General features: G+C 44.9%; 1 protein-coding gene across 1 annotated transcript in view; it reads right to left on the bottom strand.

Moving 5' to 3' along the window:
* NRK (Nik related kinase) overlaps nucleotides 1-17,861 on the bottom strand; it is a 116,972-nt gene that overhangs the window by 74,516 nt on the left and 24,595 nt on the right. The window contains exons 4-6 of the mRNA XM_056859844.1: nucleotides 11,088-11,213; nucleotides 6,865-6,975; nucleotides 1,291-1,381 (exon numbers count right to left, since the gene is read on the bottom strand). Of these exons, the coding sequence (XP_056715822.1) occupies nucleotides 1,291-1,381; nucleotides 6,865-6,975; nucleotides 11,088-11,213 (328 nt within the window). The remainder of the gene's footprint in view (nucleotides 1-1,290; nucleotides 1,382-6,864; nucleotides 6,976-11,087; nucleotides 11,214-17,861) is intronic.

Genomic DNA, 17,861 nt, shown 5'->3' with positions numbered 1-17,861 from the left:
GAAGACAGGGAAAACTTGGAAAGTGCACGATTTGAAGATGACGCTGAGGGGATACTCTCCCTAAAGAGTGCTCCAGTTTGGAAGTCAAGGCAGAGAAAACAATTTGTTTCAAAACAGCCATTGAAACGTAAATAAAAAATGCTTTCCCCCCCTTCAGAACTATTCTGTATTCACGTGCGCATGTATACAAATTCAATCACCTGATCCGAATCATACAATTAAATGAGATTTCCTTACTGAGAACTTGAATAACAATGTGTTGTTTTTTAATTTAAAAAAGCATGTTACAAAATATGTGGTGCTTGTCAACATAACCTTAAGCTGAAAAGACAGGTTTTTAGCAAAAGAAGATTATAGTTACCTACTATCCTGCCCTTTTCCCAAGAACAAGCTTCCTTGGGAGGCGGTAAGCTCTCCTTCCCTGGAGGTTTTTAAGCAGAGGCTAGATGGCAATCTGTCAGCAATGCTGATTCTATGACCTTAAGCAGATCATGAGAGGGAGAGCATCTTGGCCATCTTCTGGGCATGGAGTAGGGGTCACTGGGGGTGTGTGGTGGGGAGGTAGTTGTGAATTTCCTGCATTGTGCAGAGGGTTGGACTAGGTGACCCTGGTGATCCGTTCAACTCTATGATTCTATGATTCTAAGTTCTGGGTGGCTTGCATGGTTCTCCCCTTCTCCACTGTGTCCTAACAACAGCCCTGCGAGCAAGATTAAGCTGGGGGATGGGGACTGGTCCAAGGTGACTAGCGAGCTTCACAACTGAGTGGGAATTTGATGTGTTCTCCATCCTAGTCCAGTGCTCTAACCACTACACCACGCTGTCTCTTCAAATCTAAATGTGGGAAATGTTAGACACAGGGAGCCATTTTACAGGGGATGAACACATGTCACCATAGTTATATGTGCTATGGCCCCATTTCAGGTGGACGTGACCTCTAAGGGGGTTCAGATATAAAAGCAAATAATGTACATGGATATGGGAACCAGACTCATAACTGGGTCTGATCAAACAAACTTTCTCAGAGTTTAATAAATCCATAATCCACTTTTCAACTCCTTCATTATTCTCTCGGTCATTTTCTCTACTTGAGGAGAAAGCTTTGCTGTCTGCTTCTAACAGTGCGTTGCAATGGAAGAAAAATAAAAGAAGACGCTTTTGAAAAGGGGATTGTTCTCAACAGAGTATCTTCAGCTCTATCTCTGGCAGTTCCTTGTGCATTATAACAACACCAACACCATCCATGACACACAATAGCCTCCATCACAAAAAAGAAGAAGGACAACCTACCTAGTTTTACTTCAGCATTTTCTGTTAGGAGCACATTCTGTCCTTTAATATCTCGGTGGATAACATGATGAATATGTAAGTGTGCTAAGCCCTGGAAGAGAGAGAGAGGGAGAGAGAAATAACCCATCTAAAGCCTTCTTGCCTTGTTCCATGTATTTATTTATGTATGTGTGTTAAGTGCCGTCAAGTCGCTTCCGACTCATGGCGACCCTGTGAGTGAAAGTCCTCCAAAATGTCCTATCTTTGACAGCCCTGCTCAGATCCTGCAAATTGAAGGCCGTGGCTTCCTTTATTGAGTCAATCCATCTATTGTTGGGTCTTCCTCTTTTAATGCTGCCCTCCACTTTTCCTAGCATGACTGTCTTTTCCAGTGACTCTTGTCGTCTCATGACGTGACCAAAATACGACAGCCTCAGTTTACTCATTTTAGCTTCTAGGGTCAGTTCAGGCTTGATTTGATCTAGAACCCACTGATTTGTTTTTTTGGCAGTCCACAGAATCCGTAACCCTCTCCTCCAACACCACATTTCAAAGGAATCTATTTTCTTCCTATCAGCTTTCTTCACTGTCCAGCTTTCACACCCATACATAGTAATAGGGAATACGATGGCATGAATTAATCTAGTCTTGGTGGCCAGTGACACATCCTTACACTTCAAAATCTTTTCTAGCTCCTTCATGGCTGCCCTTCCCAGTCTCAATCTCCTTCTGATTTCTTGGCTGCAGTCTCCCTTTTGGTTGATGGTGGAGCCAAGGAATAGAAAGTCTTGAACAATTTCAATTTCCTCATTGTCAACCTTAAAAAGGGCAAGAGTCCAGTAGCACCTTAAAGACTAACAAAAATTACAGTTGATATTCAAACTAAAGTCAATGCATTTACCTGGGCTGAATAAAGACCTTGCATTCATGGCCCATTACCAATGCTGATTTCTCCACACCCATCTCTCCCCTGGACATCACAGACTCTTCTGCATATCACACCTAATCCAATCAAGCCTGCTATTCACATTTACATACTGTTCCTCTACTTAAAGACCGATGGATTCACATTCTAGCTGTATCTGAAGAAGTGAGCTGTGGCTCACGAAAGCTCATACCCTACCAGAAAATATTTTTGTTAGTCTTTAAGGTGCTACTGGACTCTTGCCCTTTTTGACTACTGCAAACAGACTAACACGGCTACCCACTGTGATTAACCTTAAAAAGGTAAAGGTCCCCTGTGCAAGCACCGGGTCATTCCTGACCCATGGGGCGACGTCACATCCTGACGTTTTCTAAGCAGACTTTGTTTTGCGTGGTGGTTTGCCAGTGCCTTCCCCAGTCATCTTCCCTTTACCCCCAGCGAGCTGGGTACTCATTTTACCGACCTCAGAAGGATGGAAGGCTGAGTCAACCTTGAGCCAGCTACCTGAAACCAACTTCCGTGCAATTCTCCTGTAGTCATTACTTTTGATTTAAATTTGCCTCCGCAGATTACATGTGAAACGGCAATGAAATAACAGACTGTTTCTCAGAAACGCTACATATTGCCAGCTGGATTACAATCCGCTGGACAGGGAAAGTTGCAGGATCTCCTAATGTGGATAAGAAGGGACACTGAGAGGAAGGGTTTAGCTTTGTTGAGCATTTCGAAACATGTACAGAAGAGGTGGCCTCCTCTTGAATTACAACCGAAGCAGACTGCCAAGGCTTGACTTCAAAAAGATTGCAGGGCAGATTTTAAACTGACTTCAGGGGGAAGGCCGACAGAAGCTGGAGGGCACGGAGTTCAGGCTGACTCATCTGTAAAAGGGGAAGTTGAAAATGTTCCAGATCAGCTAAATGTGGACAGGGCAGCGAAACTGGTGACCAGTGGACAGAAAAACATGACACTGGTAAGAAAGACCAAAGGGTTTCAGGAGAATATTGCCCACAAAAAGGGCATCTGATATGATACACGTATCAGTGCTAACACTAGAAACCTCTAAGCCATTCAGCACTGGGGAAACCCACAGACTTGTTAGCTGCTCCACCTTCACCTCTCATGTGGGCATTCCCCACTCTTCCATCCCCTCACGTTCTGGAGCTACCTATGGTGTGTCTTATGTGTGCACCATTAGGTTCCCCCCCCACTAACCACAGTTAGCACCAACCCACAGTTTACAAACCAGCTTCTTTCCATAGTTGCAAATCAGGGTTTGGTGTTAATTATGGTTAGCAAAAACGCCAGTACTGTTAGGGGCTCCTGCCAGCTCTAGGCTCCCTGGCACACCTTGGTGAGGTGAGCAGGACCAGAGTGAAGGCACTATAGCAGAGCTCTGCTGTGCTGCCCGGAACAGCTCTGGAAGCTGACCAGGCAAGCCCAAGCATGTCTAATTGCACCCCCAGCCTAATGCCTGGTGCGCTCCAAAGACAATGGAAGGATCCTGAGTTCATCAACATTTGTTAGTCGTTTTCCCTGCAGCTGATAAGCCCGGGAAACTCCCTTATTAGAGCCAGATGTCCAGCCAACCTCTTCATAGTTGCAAATTAGGGACAGCCAAACCCATCTGAGTCACCTTGCAGCTTCCTGGGAAAGATCTCCGGAGCCATCTCCCTTCATCTCCTTTCTAAGAGTACTTGGGCTCAAGTACCCAGCCATTCCTCCACACACAATTTCTTTCTTACCCAAGAAGCAATCCTATCAGGAAGCAATCACAGCTTTTGTCCACTGGCAATGACAGGCTATTACCAGACATTGCTGGGCGTAGTGAACCATACCTCCAGCTCCTCTTTTGGGTATAAATATCTCCCCTCTCACAACGGCAAGGTGTGTGTTCAACCCTGCGCGCACCCCCACTTGCTTGCTTGTGGGTCCCCTTCTTTTTCCCTTCCTGCAGCTGCCATTTTGGACCGCACCTCTGACCTAGGTAAACATACTTTCCCCTGGGAACCTCATATCCTTGTGTCCACTCCCTCCTACCGTTTATTTCGTAGTTCTTGAGGGTATTGGGTTTTGTGTGTGTTGCTCTGTGTGTGTGTGTGTTCACAGTAAAAACCAATTAACTGTTAAACCATATCTCCCCTTTATTAAGAGTTTTCTACAGGGATTTGATCTCTGTATAAAAAGGGGAAAGATACCCCATGAAAAGCCCATGGGAGCATTCCCAATTTGCTTTCCTTTGTCTTGTCCTCTTTCTCTGCTTTCATCCAAGTTTGAACCAGTGTGCATTTGTACAGAGCCAAAGAGTAAAGGTTGTATTGTCGAAGGCTTTCACGGTCAGAGTTCATTGGTTCTTGTAGGTTATCCAGGCTGTGTGACCGTGGTCTTGGTATTTTCTTTCCTGATGTTTCGCCAGCAGCGGTGGCTGGCATCTTCGGAGGAGTCACACTGAAGGACAGTGTCTCTCAGTGTCAAGTGTGTAGGAAGAGTAATATATAGTCAGAAAGGGGTTGGGTTTGAGTTGAATCATTGTCCTGCAAAAAGTATCAAAGGTAATGTGCTAATCATTGTCCTGTAAGTATCAAGATAATGTGCTAATGAGGGTGTGGTATGTTAATATGGAACCATTGTATCCTGAAGTGTTAATGTGTGAAATCCAAAGCTAATCCGCATGGCTATTGTGGACTGTAGTCTTTGTTAGTCTGGAGGCTTTCAGGACAGGAAGCCAAGCCTCATTCATTCTTAAACTCTCTTCTTTTCTGTTAAAGTTGTGCTGATGTTTATGAATTTCAATGGCTTCTCTGTGCAATCTGAGAAAATAGTTGGTAGAATTGTCCAGTCTTTCAGTGTCTTGGAATAAGACCCTGTGTCCTGTTTGTGTCAGTCCATGTTCAGCCACTGCTGATTTCTCAGGTTGGCCAAGTCTGCAGTATCTTTCATGTTCTTTTATCCTTGTTTGTATGCTGCGTTTTGTGGTCCTGATGTAAACTTGTCCACAACTGCAAGGTATACGATATACTCCTGCAGAGGTGAGGGGGTCTCTTTTGTCTTTTGCTGATTGTAGCATCTGTTGTATTTTCTTGGTGGGTTTAAACACCGTTTGTAGGTTATGTTTTTTCAAAAGTTTCTCCATCCTATCAGTGACTCCTTTAATAAATGGCAAGAATACCTTTCCTACGGGAGACTGTTTTTCCTGAGTTTTCTGATTTTTGTTTGGTTTAATGGCCCTTCTGATTTCATTTCTGGAATAGCCGTTTGCTAGCAGTGCGTGATTTAGATGATTAGTTTCTTCCTTGAGAAACTGTGGTTCACAGATCCGTCTTGCACAGTCCATTAATGTTTTGATTATTCCTCTTTTCTGTCGGGGGTGGTGGTTGGAGTTTTTGTGTAAGTAGCGATCTGTGTGAGTTGGTTTCCGGTAGACCTTGTGACCTAACTGAAAGTTTGTTTTACGGATGACAAGGGTATCAAGAAATGGGAGTTTACCCTCAATTTCCTTTTCCATGGTAAACGGAATGTTTGGATGGATATTATTAAGATGGTTTAGAAAGTCCATTAATTTTTCTTCACCATGGCTCCAAATAGTAAATTTTTCATCTACGAACCTGAACCAGACTGTAGGTTTGTACGGTGCCGATTCTAATGCTGTCTTTTCAAAATATTCCATGTAAAAGTCCACTCAATCCAGTAATAGCAAACTTTTACATTGCATGGCAGATGAACAGAAGATTCCCCAACAGAATAGCTGACACACAGAGGGATTCCTGAAGATGAAGCTGTCCCATACCAAGTCACATCACTGGATCATCTAGCTCTGCATTGCCTCCTGTGATGGACAGCAGCTCTCCATGGTCTCAGGCAGAGAATGGCCTTTCTTAATGCTTGCTATCTGGGAACTGGAGATGCTCTTGGGACGATCTGCATGCCAAACATATGCTCTACAATGTGTTGCTTTATTGTGCTTTTTACGTGTCCCTTCAGGAAACTTACACTGATCCGCTGATGATGCCGACTTTCTCTACCACTTAAGGCAGAATCAAACCGGCTTACAATCACCTTCCCTTCCCCACAACAGACACCCTGTGAGTTAGGTGGGGCTGAGAGAGCTGTGACTAGCCCAAGGTCACCCAGCTGGCTTCATGTGTAGGAGTGGGGAAACAAATCCAGTTTACCAGATTAGCCTCCGCCGCTCATGTGGAGGAGTGGGGAACAAACCTGGTTCTCCAGATCAGAGTCCACCGCTCCAAATCACCGCTCTTAACTGCTACACCACACTGGACAAAGTGGCTTTCCTCCTGGCTGATCAGCGCCCCTGTACCACAGAGGAGGTAGCAAAGTTTCTTTCAGCTGCCATGAGGATTTGAGGAACCAAGCGTAAATCCATTTGACTGTTGTCACGATTTATTTATTTTATTTACATATAAACTGTATTATTTTATCTGGATACAACTATATTTAACGACTGTAGCTGTAATTCATATGCCATTAAAGATTGATATATATATGCTCTAAAACTAAGGCATAGCCCCTTCATAAGCTTTTCAAACCAGCGCACCAGGGTTATATAAAGGAGAGGTTATTTATATGCTTAGAATGTTATATGTGTGCTATTTCAAATGCGATACAACATGCACAATATAAGCTTGCTTTGAAACTCAATTAAGACAACTCACCCTGAGAACTTCTCTGCATATATATGCAATCCAGTCTTCCTTGAGACAATTTCCTTTCGTCTTCTTCACCAAATCAGTTACGGACCCAGCTCCGCAATACTCCATAACCAGCTGTGGAGTGGGGGGGGGGGAGAAACAGTGATTTACTCTGTGTATGTGTGTGTGTGTGTGTGTGTGTATGTATACACACACACAAACTTAAAAATTTAACAGATAAAACTTATTCCAATATCCTCATTCATACTACCACACCAAAAACATGGTTTAGTAAAAAGGTAAAGGTCCCCTGTGCAAGCACCGGGTCATTCCTGACCCATGGGGTGACGTCGCATCCCGACGTTTCCTAGGCAGACTTTGTTTTACGGGGTGGTTTGCCAGTGCCTTCCCCAGTCATCTTCCCTTTACCCCCAGCAAGCTGGGTACTCATTTTACCGACCTTGGAAGGATGGAAGGCTGAGTCAATCTTGAGCCGGGTACCTGAAACCAACTTCCATTGGGATCAAACTCAGGTTGTGAGCAGAGCTTTGACTGCAGTACTGCAGTTTACCACTCTGTGCCACGGGGCTCTATAAAATAGCTAGACTATCATCGCAGCACCTTGTCCTTTTTCACCCTTGATTATAAGATTTTCCATTTTATTTACAGCTTGTAACCATAGCTCATCTATGCTCACTGTATCACCCTTTTTTGATGTGTTAACTCTTTCCATTCCAACCATTTGTTTAAGACTTGTTGCTCTTGGCAGGTGTTGTACCTAACATCAGTCTCATGGTGGCTCAGTTCAGATGTTAGCACCAAACCATTGTTTGTCGTTACGTGAATGAGCCTAGGGAATCCCTGGGCTTGCATTCTTGCTCTTCCCTCCTTCCCTCACGGGCGGCTCCACAATTTCACTACTTCCACAAGCACAAAAAGATGGAGCTAGTTATTATTAGTTATTATTGTTTGTTATCTGCTTTCCAAACCAGGATGCGCAACCACAGTTTAACTCTGGTTTGGAGAGCAAAAAACAAATAGTAACATATGGTTCAGAAGAAATGGCCAGTGTTAGTTTGCTGAGAAAGTGTTCATTACCAAGCCCTGTACAAGGGGAGAAGACAAAGGGAGGGGTAAGAGCAGTGTGTGAACTGAGGATTCCTCAGTCTCAGGTTCGTAGGGTTGACCATGCTGTTTCACCAACACTTTGCCATGCCAGCCTAGTGGCTGGTAAGGGCTCGAAGTCATTGTGTTGCTACTCTTTGGCTTGTGAAGCCATTACAATTGATGCAAGTTGGAGGGACTTATACCTCCCATCTTGTATTGGTAAAAGATAAAGGTAGTCCCCTGGTGCAATCACCAGGTCATTACTGACCCATGGGGTGACGTCACATCCCGATGTTTACCAAGCAGACTATGTTTACGGGGTACTTTGCCATTGCCTTCCCCAGTCATCTACATTTTACCTCAAGCAAGCTGGGTACTCATTTTACCAACCTCTCGGAAGGATGGAAGGCTGAGTCATCCTTGAGCCAGCTACCTGAAACCGACTTCCATCGGGATCGAATTCAGGTGGTGAGCAGAGCTTTGACTGCAGTACTGCAGCTTACACAGTTGTCTTTTAACGTTATTCAGTTCCAGTAGATTCCAAAGTTTTACCCAAGAGACAAAAATTCCCAGTTACAGACTCTGAAATTGGATCTGGGAAATGAGCCAGGGCTGAGGATTAGCCTGGTGAGTTACTTTGGCCACTTGGAGTCCTCTTCGGGAGCAGAATGGAATAGGGAACATTGGGCCATGCAAGTATGAAGCTTGCTTCTGAATTGGCCAGGCGTCGTATAAATTCTAAGAGCCTTCCTTTTGCCTGGTGTACAAAGCACTCTCTTGTGTCTGTTGCAACTAGGTTCTAGTTTCAGAATTCAAAAGCAGGTACCCTGAATCAGAACATACCCACCCCAGGTCTGGATTTGGATATAGCTGCAGCCGGGCTCTGCCATCTTGAAGGAAAACAAAATTGAGGAGAACAGCAGCTACATAAAGTACAGAAGTTGCCCGTTCAAAGAAGCTTTGGGTAGCCCCTGAAGAGGTGATGCTCTACCCACAGTAAGATTTTTCTCTCTTTAACAAAACTTTGGACACCTACCAAAACTTGATCAATGGTTGTTGACTTGAGGGTGTTCTCTTCTATGGGATTTCTTTTGTCACACATGAACACACATGAACACATGAAGTTGCCTTACACTGAATCAGACCCTTGGTCCATCAAAGTCAGTACTGTCTACTCAGACTGACAGCAGCTCTCCAGGGTCTCAGGCAAAGCAAACATACAAAAATGAATGCTATTGAAAGCTAATCATCAATTTATTCCAGAGGAATTATCGCATCTTTTAACATTGCAGGCAACATTTGTTTCCATTAGATTTTCTGCTCTGACCACAATAGCTAATTTCATGGACAACTGTGGAAAGCGACAATTATAGAGGCCATCAGTCAGCTTCCAGATGGTCGATAACCATGACTGATCTCCCACTGCAACCACAAAACTGTAGTGCTTGGAGAAGACCTAAAGACAGTTGAAGCCCAGGTTTCTTACACTCCGGTGTGATATTCCATACTGCTGTCAGGCTCAGGCAGAAGGTGTTTCTTGCAGTGAGCTGCTTGGGGGACCAAGAAGAAGGGGCTCAGCAGTACAGCACCCACCTTGCATACAGAAGGACCCAGTTTCAATGGACAGCATCTCCAGTTACAGGAGGTTGCAAGTGATGGGAAAAACCTTTTTGTGCAGAAGACTTGGACAGCCCAGTCAGAGTAGATGATACTAAGTTAGATGGACCAATAATCTGATGACATCAGGATGTTTTATATATGTTAATTTTCCTCTTGGGCCTACCCAGCCTCCATCTGACTTAGCCTGTCTTTCAGTACTTCCCGGTGAGGCTTGCATAGCTGCCAGTCCCGGATTCTATTCCTTTCTGATTGTATCACAAGATTCTTAGCTCTGCTCTACATATTACCACATCAAATCATAGAATTGGAAGCCATCTAGTCCAACCCCCTGCTTAATGCAGGATCGGCCTAGGAGCATCCCTGACAAGTGTTTGCCCAGCCTCTGCTTAAAGACCACCAGTGAGGGGGAGCTCACCACCTCCCTAGGTAGCTGATTCCACTGTTGAACAACTCTTACTATAAAAAAATTATTCCTAATATCTAGCCAGTACCTTTCCGCCTACAATTTAAACCCATTATTGCGAGTCCTATCCTCTGCTGCCAACAGGATCAGTTCTCTGCCTTCCTCTAAGTGACAGCCCTTCAGAGAGCAATCATGTCCCCCCTCAACCACCTCTTCTCCAGACTGAACATCCCCAACTCCCTCAGCCTTTCCTCGTAGGGCTTGGTCTCCAGGCCCCTGATCATCCTCGTTGCCCTCCTCTGCATATATTCTACTCTGCCGGCATCCCTGTCCAGTTGCCTGCCCTTCTGACTATTACTTGCCTGCTTCCTCTTTCCAACCACACACTATCAGGCTTCTTTGCTCAGACCCTGACCAGTATCCAACTTTGTTGTGGGGCTGACTCTCCTACAGGTTTAAATACCAAGGTCTCTTGGCTGATCTATGATCGCAGCAAATAAATATATATATGAGAGCCAGCATGGTGTAGTGGTTAATAGCAGTGGTTTGGAGTGGTGGACTCTGATCTGGAGAACTGGGTTTGATTCCCCACTCCTCCACATGAGTGGCGGAGGCTAATCTGGTGAACTGGATTTGTTTCCCCACTCCTACACACGAAGCCAGCTGGGTGATCTTGGGCAAGTCACACTCTCTCAGCCCCACCTATCTCACAGGGTGTGAGGAGGGGAAGGGAAGAGGATTGTAAGCCGGTTTGATTCTTCCTTAAGTGGTAAAGTAAGTCGGCATATAAAAACCAACACTTCTACTTCTTCTAAAGTTCTACGGTCCCACGGGAACTGTAGGATGCTGCAGTCACTCAGGAATATGCTGAAGGTTGTCTTGATTAAACCAACTATAACTTTATTCAGAACAAACACACACAAAAAGGAACCCAAGGCCTATCAGAGTCCTTCACAGCAACTTGCTTAGCCTAACTTACAGAGCCATAAGTAAAACCCGGACTGGAGCTCCACTGGAACTAATATTAAACCTGAAGTGGACTTCCAAACATTACAGGACCCAAGGACAACTGAACTCCTAGACTGAGATGTCAAAACAAATGCAACTGGACACCTACCCACAGCTGGTCGTCCTGACCTGCAGGACTTTGCTTGACAAACGCTCCATAATACGTTGCAATATTCCTGTGATGAGAATACTTCTTCAACATATTTATTTCAAGTTTGATTTCTTCTTCCTCGTCCTGTGGCAAAAGAGGGGAAATGAGATCAAAGGTGGCAATGCCTAAAAGTGCCGACTACGTCCCCCAAATCCTTTTTAAAAAAAAATTATTTTATTTTTCTTATAAGGGTACAGAAAGAAAATTAGGAGAAAAGAGGGGAAAATAATAATAGCATTTGATATCTGGGTTCTGGTGGTTTAGAACATTACATACATGCATCCTACATCTGCCCCAAGAAGACATTACTTCATCGTTTTTTAAGTACTCTATCACATCCTCTATTAGTCATTACACTATTGTACTTTACATACTCTAAATATTTCTTTTATCTATATTCAGTTTTAAACATTATGGTTTTTAATTTGTTGATTTGAGTCTCTTTCCTCTAAAAGACCAGAGAATTAAGATCTGATGAATATATTTCATATAAGGGCTGCCAACTCAACTTGTATTCATCGATTGAGTTACTCCTCATCAAACATGTCAATTTTGACGTCAAAGCAAAGTCAAACAGTTTGTTAGTCCACTCAGCCACATCTGGTATCTTTACATCTTTCCAGTATCTTGCATATACAATTCTGGCGGCGGTGACTGCTTATTGAAAAAGTTCTGTGTATGCCCCACTTAGTTGAGACTTCCCCGAAATCCTGAACTGAGCCCAAGAGAGTGTTCAGAATGGTGCTCGTGCGTAGTGTTGTGGGGCTCGGCATCTCACATCACACCTGTGGCACCGGTGGGCATAGGAGACTCAAAGTGGGCGTGGCTCCATGGGCAAAAGAAACAGCTGCACACCCCAGGATGCAGCTGTTCCTCTCCTTTATTTCCAGCACAGCGTTGTGGTTAGTGTCACTCAGCCCACACTACAGAGTTGCAAACCCATTCTCCTCCAGCAGCCACCTCCATGAATGGCACACCACAGCCTTTAGTGTCTGGCCCAGCGCGTGGTCCCACCCCTGAGACCTTGATCTCAGCCCCAGCTGGAGCCAGTCTGGGCCTCTCATCCTGAGGGCCACGCTTTTTCCTCCCAGGGCCGTCAAGGCTGCTATGCAGCCTCGCCCAACAGAGTGGAAGAAGAAGGTTGGTTTTTATACTCCGCTTTTTCTCTACCTTTAAGGAGTCTTGAAGTGGCTTACAGTGGCCTTTCTTTCCCTTCTCCACAACAGAAACCTTGTGAAGGAGGTGGGGCTGAGAGAGTTCAGAGAGAAGTGTGACTGGCCCAAGGTCACCCAGCAGGCTTCATGTGGAGGAGTGGGGAAACCAACCCAGTTCACCAGATGAGAGTTCGGCACTCATGAGGAGGAGCGGGGAATCAAACCCGGTTCTCCAGATTAGAGTCCGCCGCTCTTAACCACTACACCACACTGTCCAAACTCATCTGACCAGGATCTCCCTTCCCCATTGCCCAGCTTCTGTCCCAGCCCCGGTCACCAGAACATCTCTTGTCTGAACAAGCCCAGGATGGGTGTGCCAACAATTTCATGGCCCACCTACTGCCCATGCACACCCCCATCTCTCTGCCACAAACAGCTCATATCTGCTTCCACACTGCTCAAGTGCGGGGAATTCCCCGACAGGCTGGGACACCCAAAATGTGCTCAGGGATTCTTAGATCTGCATACAAAGAGTAATCCATACTGATACGTCCAGAGATGCTGTTTGTTCGACTCAAGTTATTACGCACAAAGGGGTTATTGATAATGAGTGCAAAGCGACTTTTCACATTCAGAAATCACTGTGAAAACCACTTACACTTCAGGTGCAAAGCACACGCCTTTAACCTCAAAAGAAAACAACATCACATCAGGGTTAATACCACTTCCTGATCATCCCTTCTTTGGGTATTATTATCCTTTTGGAGCTCTGTCGTTGTTCATTTGTTAAATAAGAACTGAAAACCAAGAACAACTGTACTTCACCAGATGACTTTGAACAAGCCACTGTTTTCTTAACCTAATCATCACAATATAAGGCAAATCATCCTGGCCTACTTTACAGATTTGTTTTAAGGATGAGTGAGGCGGTAACATAGATGATGTGCTAAGAACATTAAAACATTAATACCTAGACCCACAAGACAGCGAACAACATTCTTGAAATTTACAACAATTAAAACACGGTAACATACCAAATAGAGTAGAAACCACTAAAACTGTCAGCAAAATCCTCACAGTCTGAATTCAGTTTACAAAAGCTAAATATTCAGCACACCCTCAAAGGGTTCTGATCAGGAACAACCTTGGCTTTGTTTCCAATATTCATTTATTCTATTTGTGTATGTTTTTCCTGACTTGGGAACAATCCTAACCAGGTCTGTGCAGAAGTAAAGGCTTGTTTTATACATTGGCGGCTTACCCTCCAGGAAAGTGTTCTTAGGACTGCCACCTTTATTGCTCAGACTTCAGGTGATAATTTTTTGTTTGCAAAACCCAGTTATTGGCAGGGTCACATCATTCTGCACCCACCCACCCCAGTCCAGGGGAGGAGAAAGGAGTGAAAAAACAACCACAGAAGGAATAGTAACTCAGCTGTGGCAGTTGAAGTAGGATGAAACAGGGTCAAGAAGGAGTAGGACCTTCTTGCAAGCAATAACTTACTTGCTAAAGGTCTACCTGGGAGTAAAGGTTTAGTTAGGCATAGGGTGAGAGAGGCAATAAGCGGGTGCAGCAGGAGGCCTGGAAGGAGAGGCAGTTGGTAAGGCCTGGAGGAGTCACAGTCTGAAGGGAAAGGGTGAAGGCATTCTCGGCCAGGGAGAAGCGAGAACCGCAGGCTGCTTCAGCAGGGACAGTGCAGGGGGAAACTTCCTCAGGGCCAAACCCGGAAGCAAGGATGCCACAACCAGAGATGGTGGTCAAAAGAACCTGAAAGAGGCCTCTGTCTTGGGAGCAGAGCTGGAGGCAAGTAACAAAGAGGGAAAGAAATGTTATTGGAAGGGAGCCTCCTTGCTCGTTTGGGCACCAAGCCCATGAACTCTGAAGATAGATCACAATGGGTAGCTGTGTTAGTCTCTCTGTGGCAGAAAGAATCAGCATGGTGTAGTGGTTAAGAGAAATGGTTTGGAGTGGTGGACTCTGATCTGGTGAACTGGATTTGTTTCCCCACTCCTACACACGAAGCCAGCTGGGTGACCTTGGGCTAGTCACAGTTCTCTCAGCTCCACCTACCTCACAGGGTGTCTGTTGTGGGGAGGGGAAGGGAAGGTGATTGTAAGCCAGTTTGATTCTTCCTTAAGTGGTAGAGAAAGTCAGCATATAAAAACCAACTCTTCTTCTACATACTGACAAAATTTCTGGCAGGGTATGAGTGTTGGTGAGTCACAGCTCACTTCTTCAGATACCTTCGGTGTTGGTCTGCAGTAAATTGGTTAGATTAAAGTCTAGTAGCACCTTAGAGACCAACCAGAGTTTCAGGGTATAAGTGACTCTCCAAAGCTTATGCCCTGAAACTCTTGTTGGTCTCTAAGGTGCTACTGGACTTGAACCTAACTGTTTTAAATGCCCAATGATTCCTTTGATCCCTTTGCTAGAAATGCGGGTTAAGATGCACAATTAGAATCAGAGAATCACAGAGCTGGAAGGGGCCGGACAGGTCATTTAGTCCAACCCCCTGCTCAATGCAGGAACAGCCTACAGCATCCCTGACAAGTGCTTGTCCGGCCTCTGCTGAAAGACTGCCAGTGAGGGGGAGCTCACCACCTCCCTAGATAGCTGATTCCACTGTTGAACAACTCTTACTGTAAAATTTGTAAAATTTTGTAAAATTTGTAAAATTTTGTAAAATTTGTAAAATTTTGTAAAATTTGTAAAATTTTGTAAAATTTGTAAAATTTTGTAAAATTTGTAAAATACTGTAAAATTTTACTGTAAAATCTTACTGTAAAATTTGCCAGTGAGGGGGAGCTCACCACCTCCCTGGGTAGCTGATTCCACTGTTGAACAACTCTTAGTGTAAAATTTGTTTATTGCGAGACCCATTATTGCGAGTCCTATCCTCTGCTGCCAACGGGAACAGCTCCCTGCCCTCCTCTAAGTGACAGCCCGTCACATCCTTAAAGAGAGGGATCATATCCCCCCTTAACCTCCTCTTCTCCAGACTGAACATTCCCAGCTCCCTCAGCCTTTCCTCCTAGGGCTTCGTCTCCAGGCCCCTGATCATCCTTGTCGCTCTCCTCTGGACCCGCTCCATTCTGTCCAAAAAGACAGGCCTGGTACTCTGGCGTACTGCAGTAAAAAATCTTTCCAGATAACCACCAGCATCCCAGTTAAAAGAAGGTGCCAGAGCTCTGATCTCACTGCAAGGGCCCCACCCACTTCACACTCTCGGATAACAGGAAGCAAAGCGGGCGGCGGGGGGAGGAAGATGTTAAGCAAAACCACACCGGCTCTTTCAGTAACAGAGCAGCAGATTGAAAGTTCCCACACCCCTCCCCAGAAACATGACACTGCAGCGGCTCTTCCTGACAGATGGGCAGATGAGCCCAGGGTGACCACAGCATCCTGCTGCCTGAGCCGCTGGCAATAAAGCAGCTCAGGATCAAAGCTTCAAGATAAAAGAACTGCCCAGCTGCAAGGGTCTGTTTCAAGAGGGGGATGCCAAAGCCTTTCTCCTCCAGGATCACTGAGAATTTGTGTCGATCGGTCTGTCAGGAGCAGCATTATAGTACTTAGTCAGCAGCTTTAGAAATAGGACCCTGTTATCTACTTCCAATGGGGGAGGTCCTAATTTATGCCTCACAGGACAGCTGCAGGAGCGGCATCTGCAGAGTCAGAGGTGATGGTGGGAAGAGCTTGCTTGACACAAAGATCAGGTCCTGGATAGAATCAAAGCCAGGCCAGAGGAAATTCAAGCCTAGCAACACCAAGTTAGGTAAACAGACAAGATCAGAAACAAGGTCTCAGCAGGGCCAGTTCAAGGTATGTTGTCACCCCAGGCAAGGTACGCTCATCCCCTCCCGGTGTTAGCAAAACGTCTCTGGGAAGCTCAGAAGCAGGGCATGAATGTACAGGGAAAGTCCCCTGATGCTTGTTGCCAATAGCTAGCATTTGCAGGTGTACTGCTCTTGTACGTGGAGGTTCCACTTAGCAATCATGGCTAATAGAAACTTGTCAAAAGCAATTTGCCTGAAAGCCTGGAGTGAGTAAGAATTGGAAAAGATTTGGGGCTTTTCACCTGCCCCTCTTTCTGGCCACTGGTATGTTTGGGCAAGTAGGCTAGCAGGATTGTCTGTTGGCTAGTAGCTTTCTTATTGGCAGGGCTGGGCTAATTGCCCTTGATAGACCTCTCGGAATTGATTTATTCCTTTTTTAAAAAATCAAGTAAATCAGGTTTATCACCCCATCTCACCATGGAGGTGGTAATGGCGAACCCCACATGTTATCCTTAGTTGTGTTATGTGATGAGGTAAACGTCCAGAGATGGCGGCAGATAATTGGGCCTCCAATCTAGCTTGTATTACCACCACTTGGCAGTGGAATCCTTAGGCCTTAGATGATATAAATCAATCCCCAAGAATCGGGTTGTAAACCCCTTTCTTCCACCTATAAAGTGGCTGCAAAATAAATTACTATCAGTAAGATTTGAATAAAATCCTCTGTGTAAATCAGGAATCCCTACCCTTCATACTAAAAGATATACAATTAATTAAATAATTGAAAACTTCTGTGAACCCAAGGTACATGATCACAGAGGGAGGCTCCTCTATGTTTTCAATGTTTTCAAAACTGCATACCTGAATGATTGACTGTTCTGGCTTTGCTTTCTCCTAATATTGTCTTCTTTTTTGTTTTTTGTGATTCGAGCAGTCACTCACTCCCAATACAGAGAAGTAGCAGAGTTACCTGCCTCTGGAAGAAACTGTAGCATTTACGCACAAGTCAGTGTTCTGAGTTGGCCTCCTCCCAGTGCGGAGGTCATCCCAGAAAAGGGACTCACGCAGAAGTACAACAGGCAGCCTGTTCTTACTTGAACACATCCTAAAAGCCTAAATCAGAAAACAAATACATGCCAGCGATCACCGGTTGGGGATGTATCAAAACCAGGTGCAGAACTGACCACAAGGTAAAAGGCTTCTTCAACCTCTTTGTGCAACAAATCTGTAAAACAGCCTGCAAAGTGTGCCATTTTATACTCATTGCACCACCAACTGACAGCGGCAATTAACAGCTTCCCTCCCCTTCTAAAGTGGGGAGACAAAAAGCCACACTTGCATCTCATCCTCCATTCCAGGTCTACACTGGCCTAGATTTTAGAGAGCAAATGGCTGGTGTGAAAGAGACAAAGATGTTATGAAAACACAGCGGGAGCTGCGAAAAACGACAGGAAATCTTCTATTTGCTATCTCTGGAAACAGATAATCACCCAGAAATAAGCAGGAAGAGCCAACGTGGCTTCATTATTATAGGCCAGCAAAAAATATACACAACCAGCATCCTCGATTTGCCATGCCCCAATTGTACAAGCGTGATTGAGAACAAGACCAGGTGGCAACACAGCCATCCTTCCGAAAAGAAAAGCACCACTCCAGAGGACTATATTTATACAAGCAGATCATTTTCTCCCCCCCCCCAAATCAACCATAATTTCAAACAATCTGACATGTTGCTTTATACGTCCCCATTTAGACTTTTATTATTAACTAGCAAGCTGCCAATTGTTATGACAGGCAGGGTCTGT

Source organism: Euleptes europaea, chromosome 13, assembly GCF_029931775.1.
Source record: "Euleptes europaea isolate rEulEur1 chromosome 13, rEulEur1.hap1, whole genome shotgun sequence".
NCBI classification, from domain to species: domain Eukaryota; kingdom Metazoa; phylum Chordata; class Lepidosauria; order Squamata; family Sphaerodactylidae; genus Euleptes; species Euleptes europaea.
The sequence above is the reverse complement of the archived record's forward strand: the minus strand, read 5'-3'. Positions and strand labels throughout refer to the sequence as shown.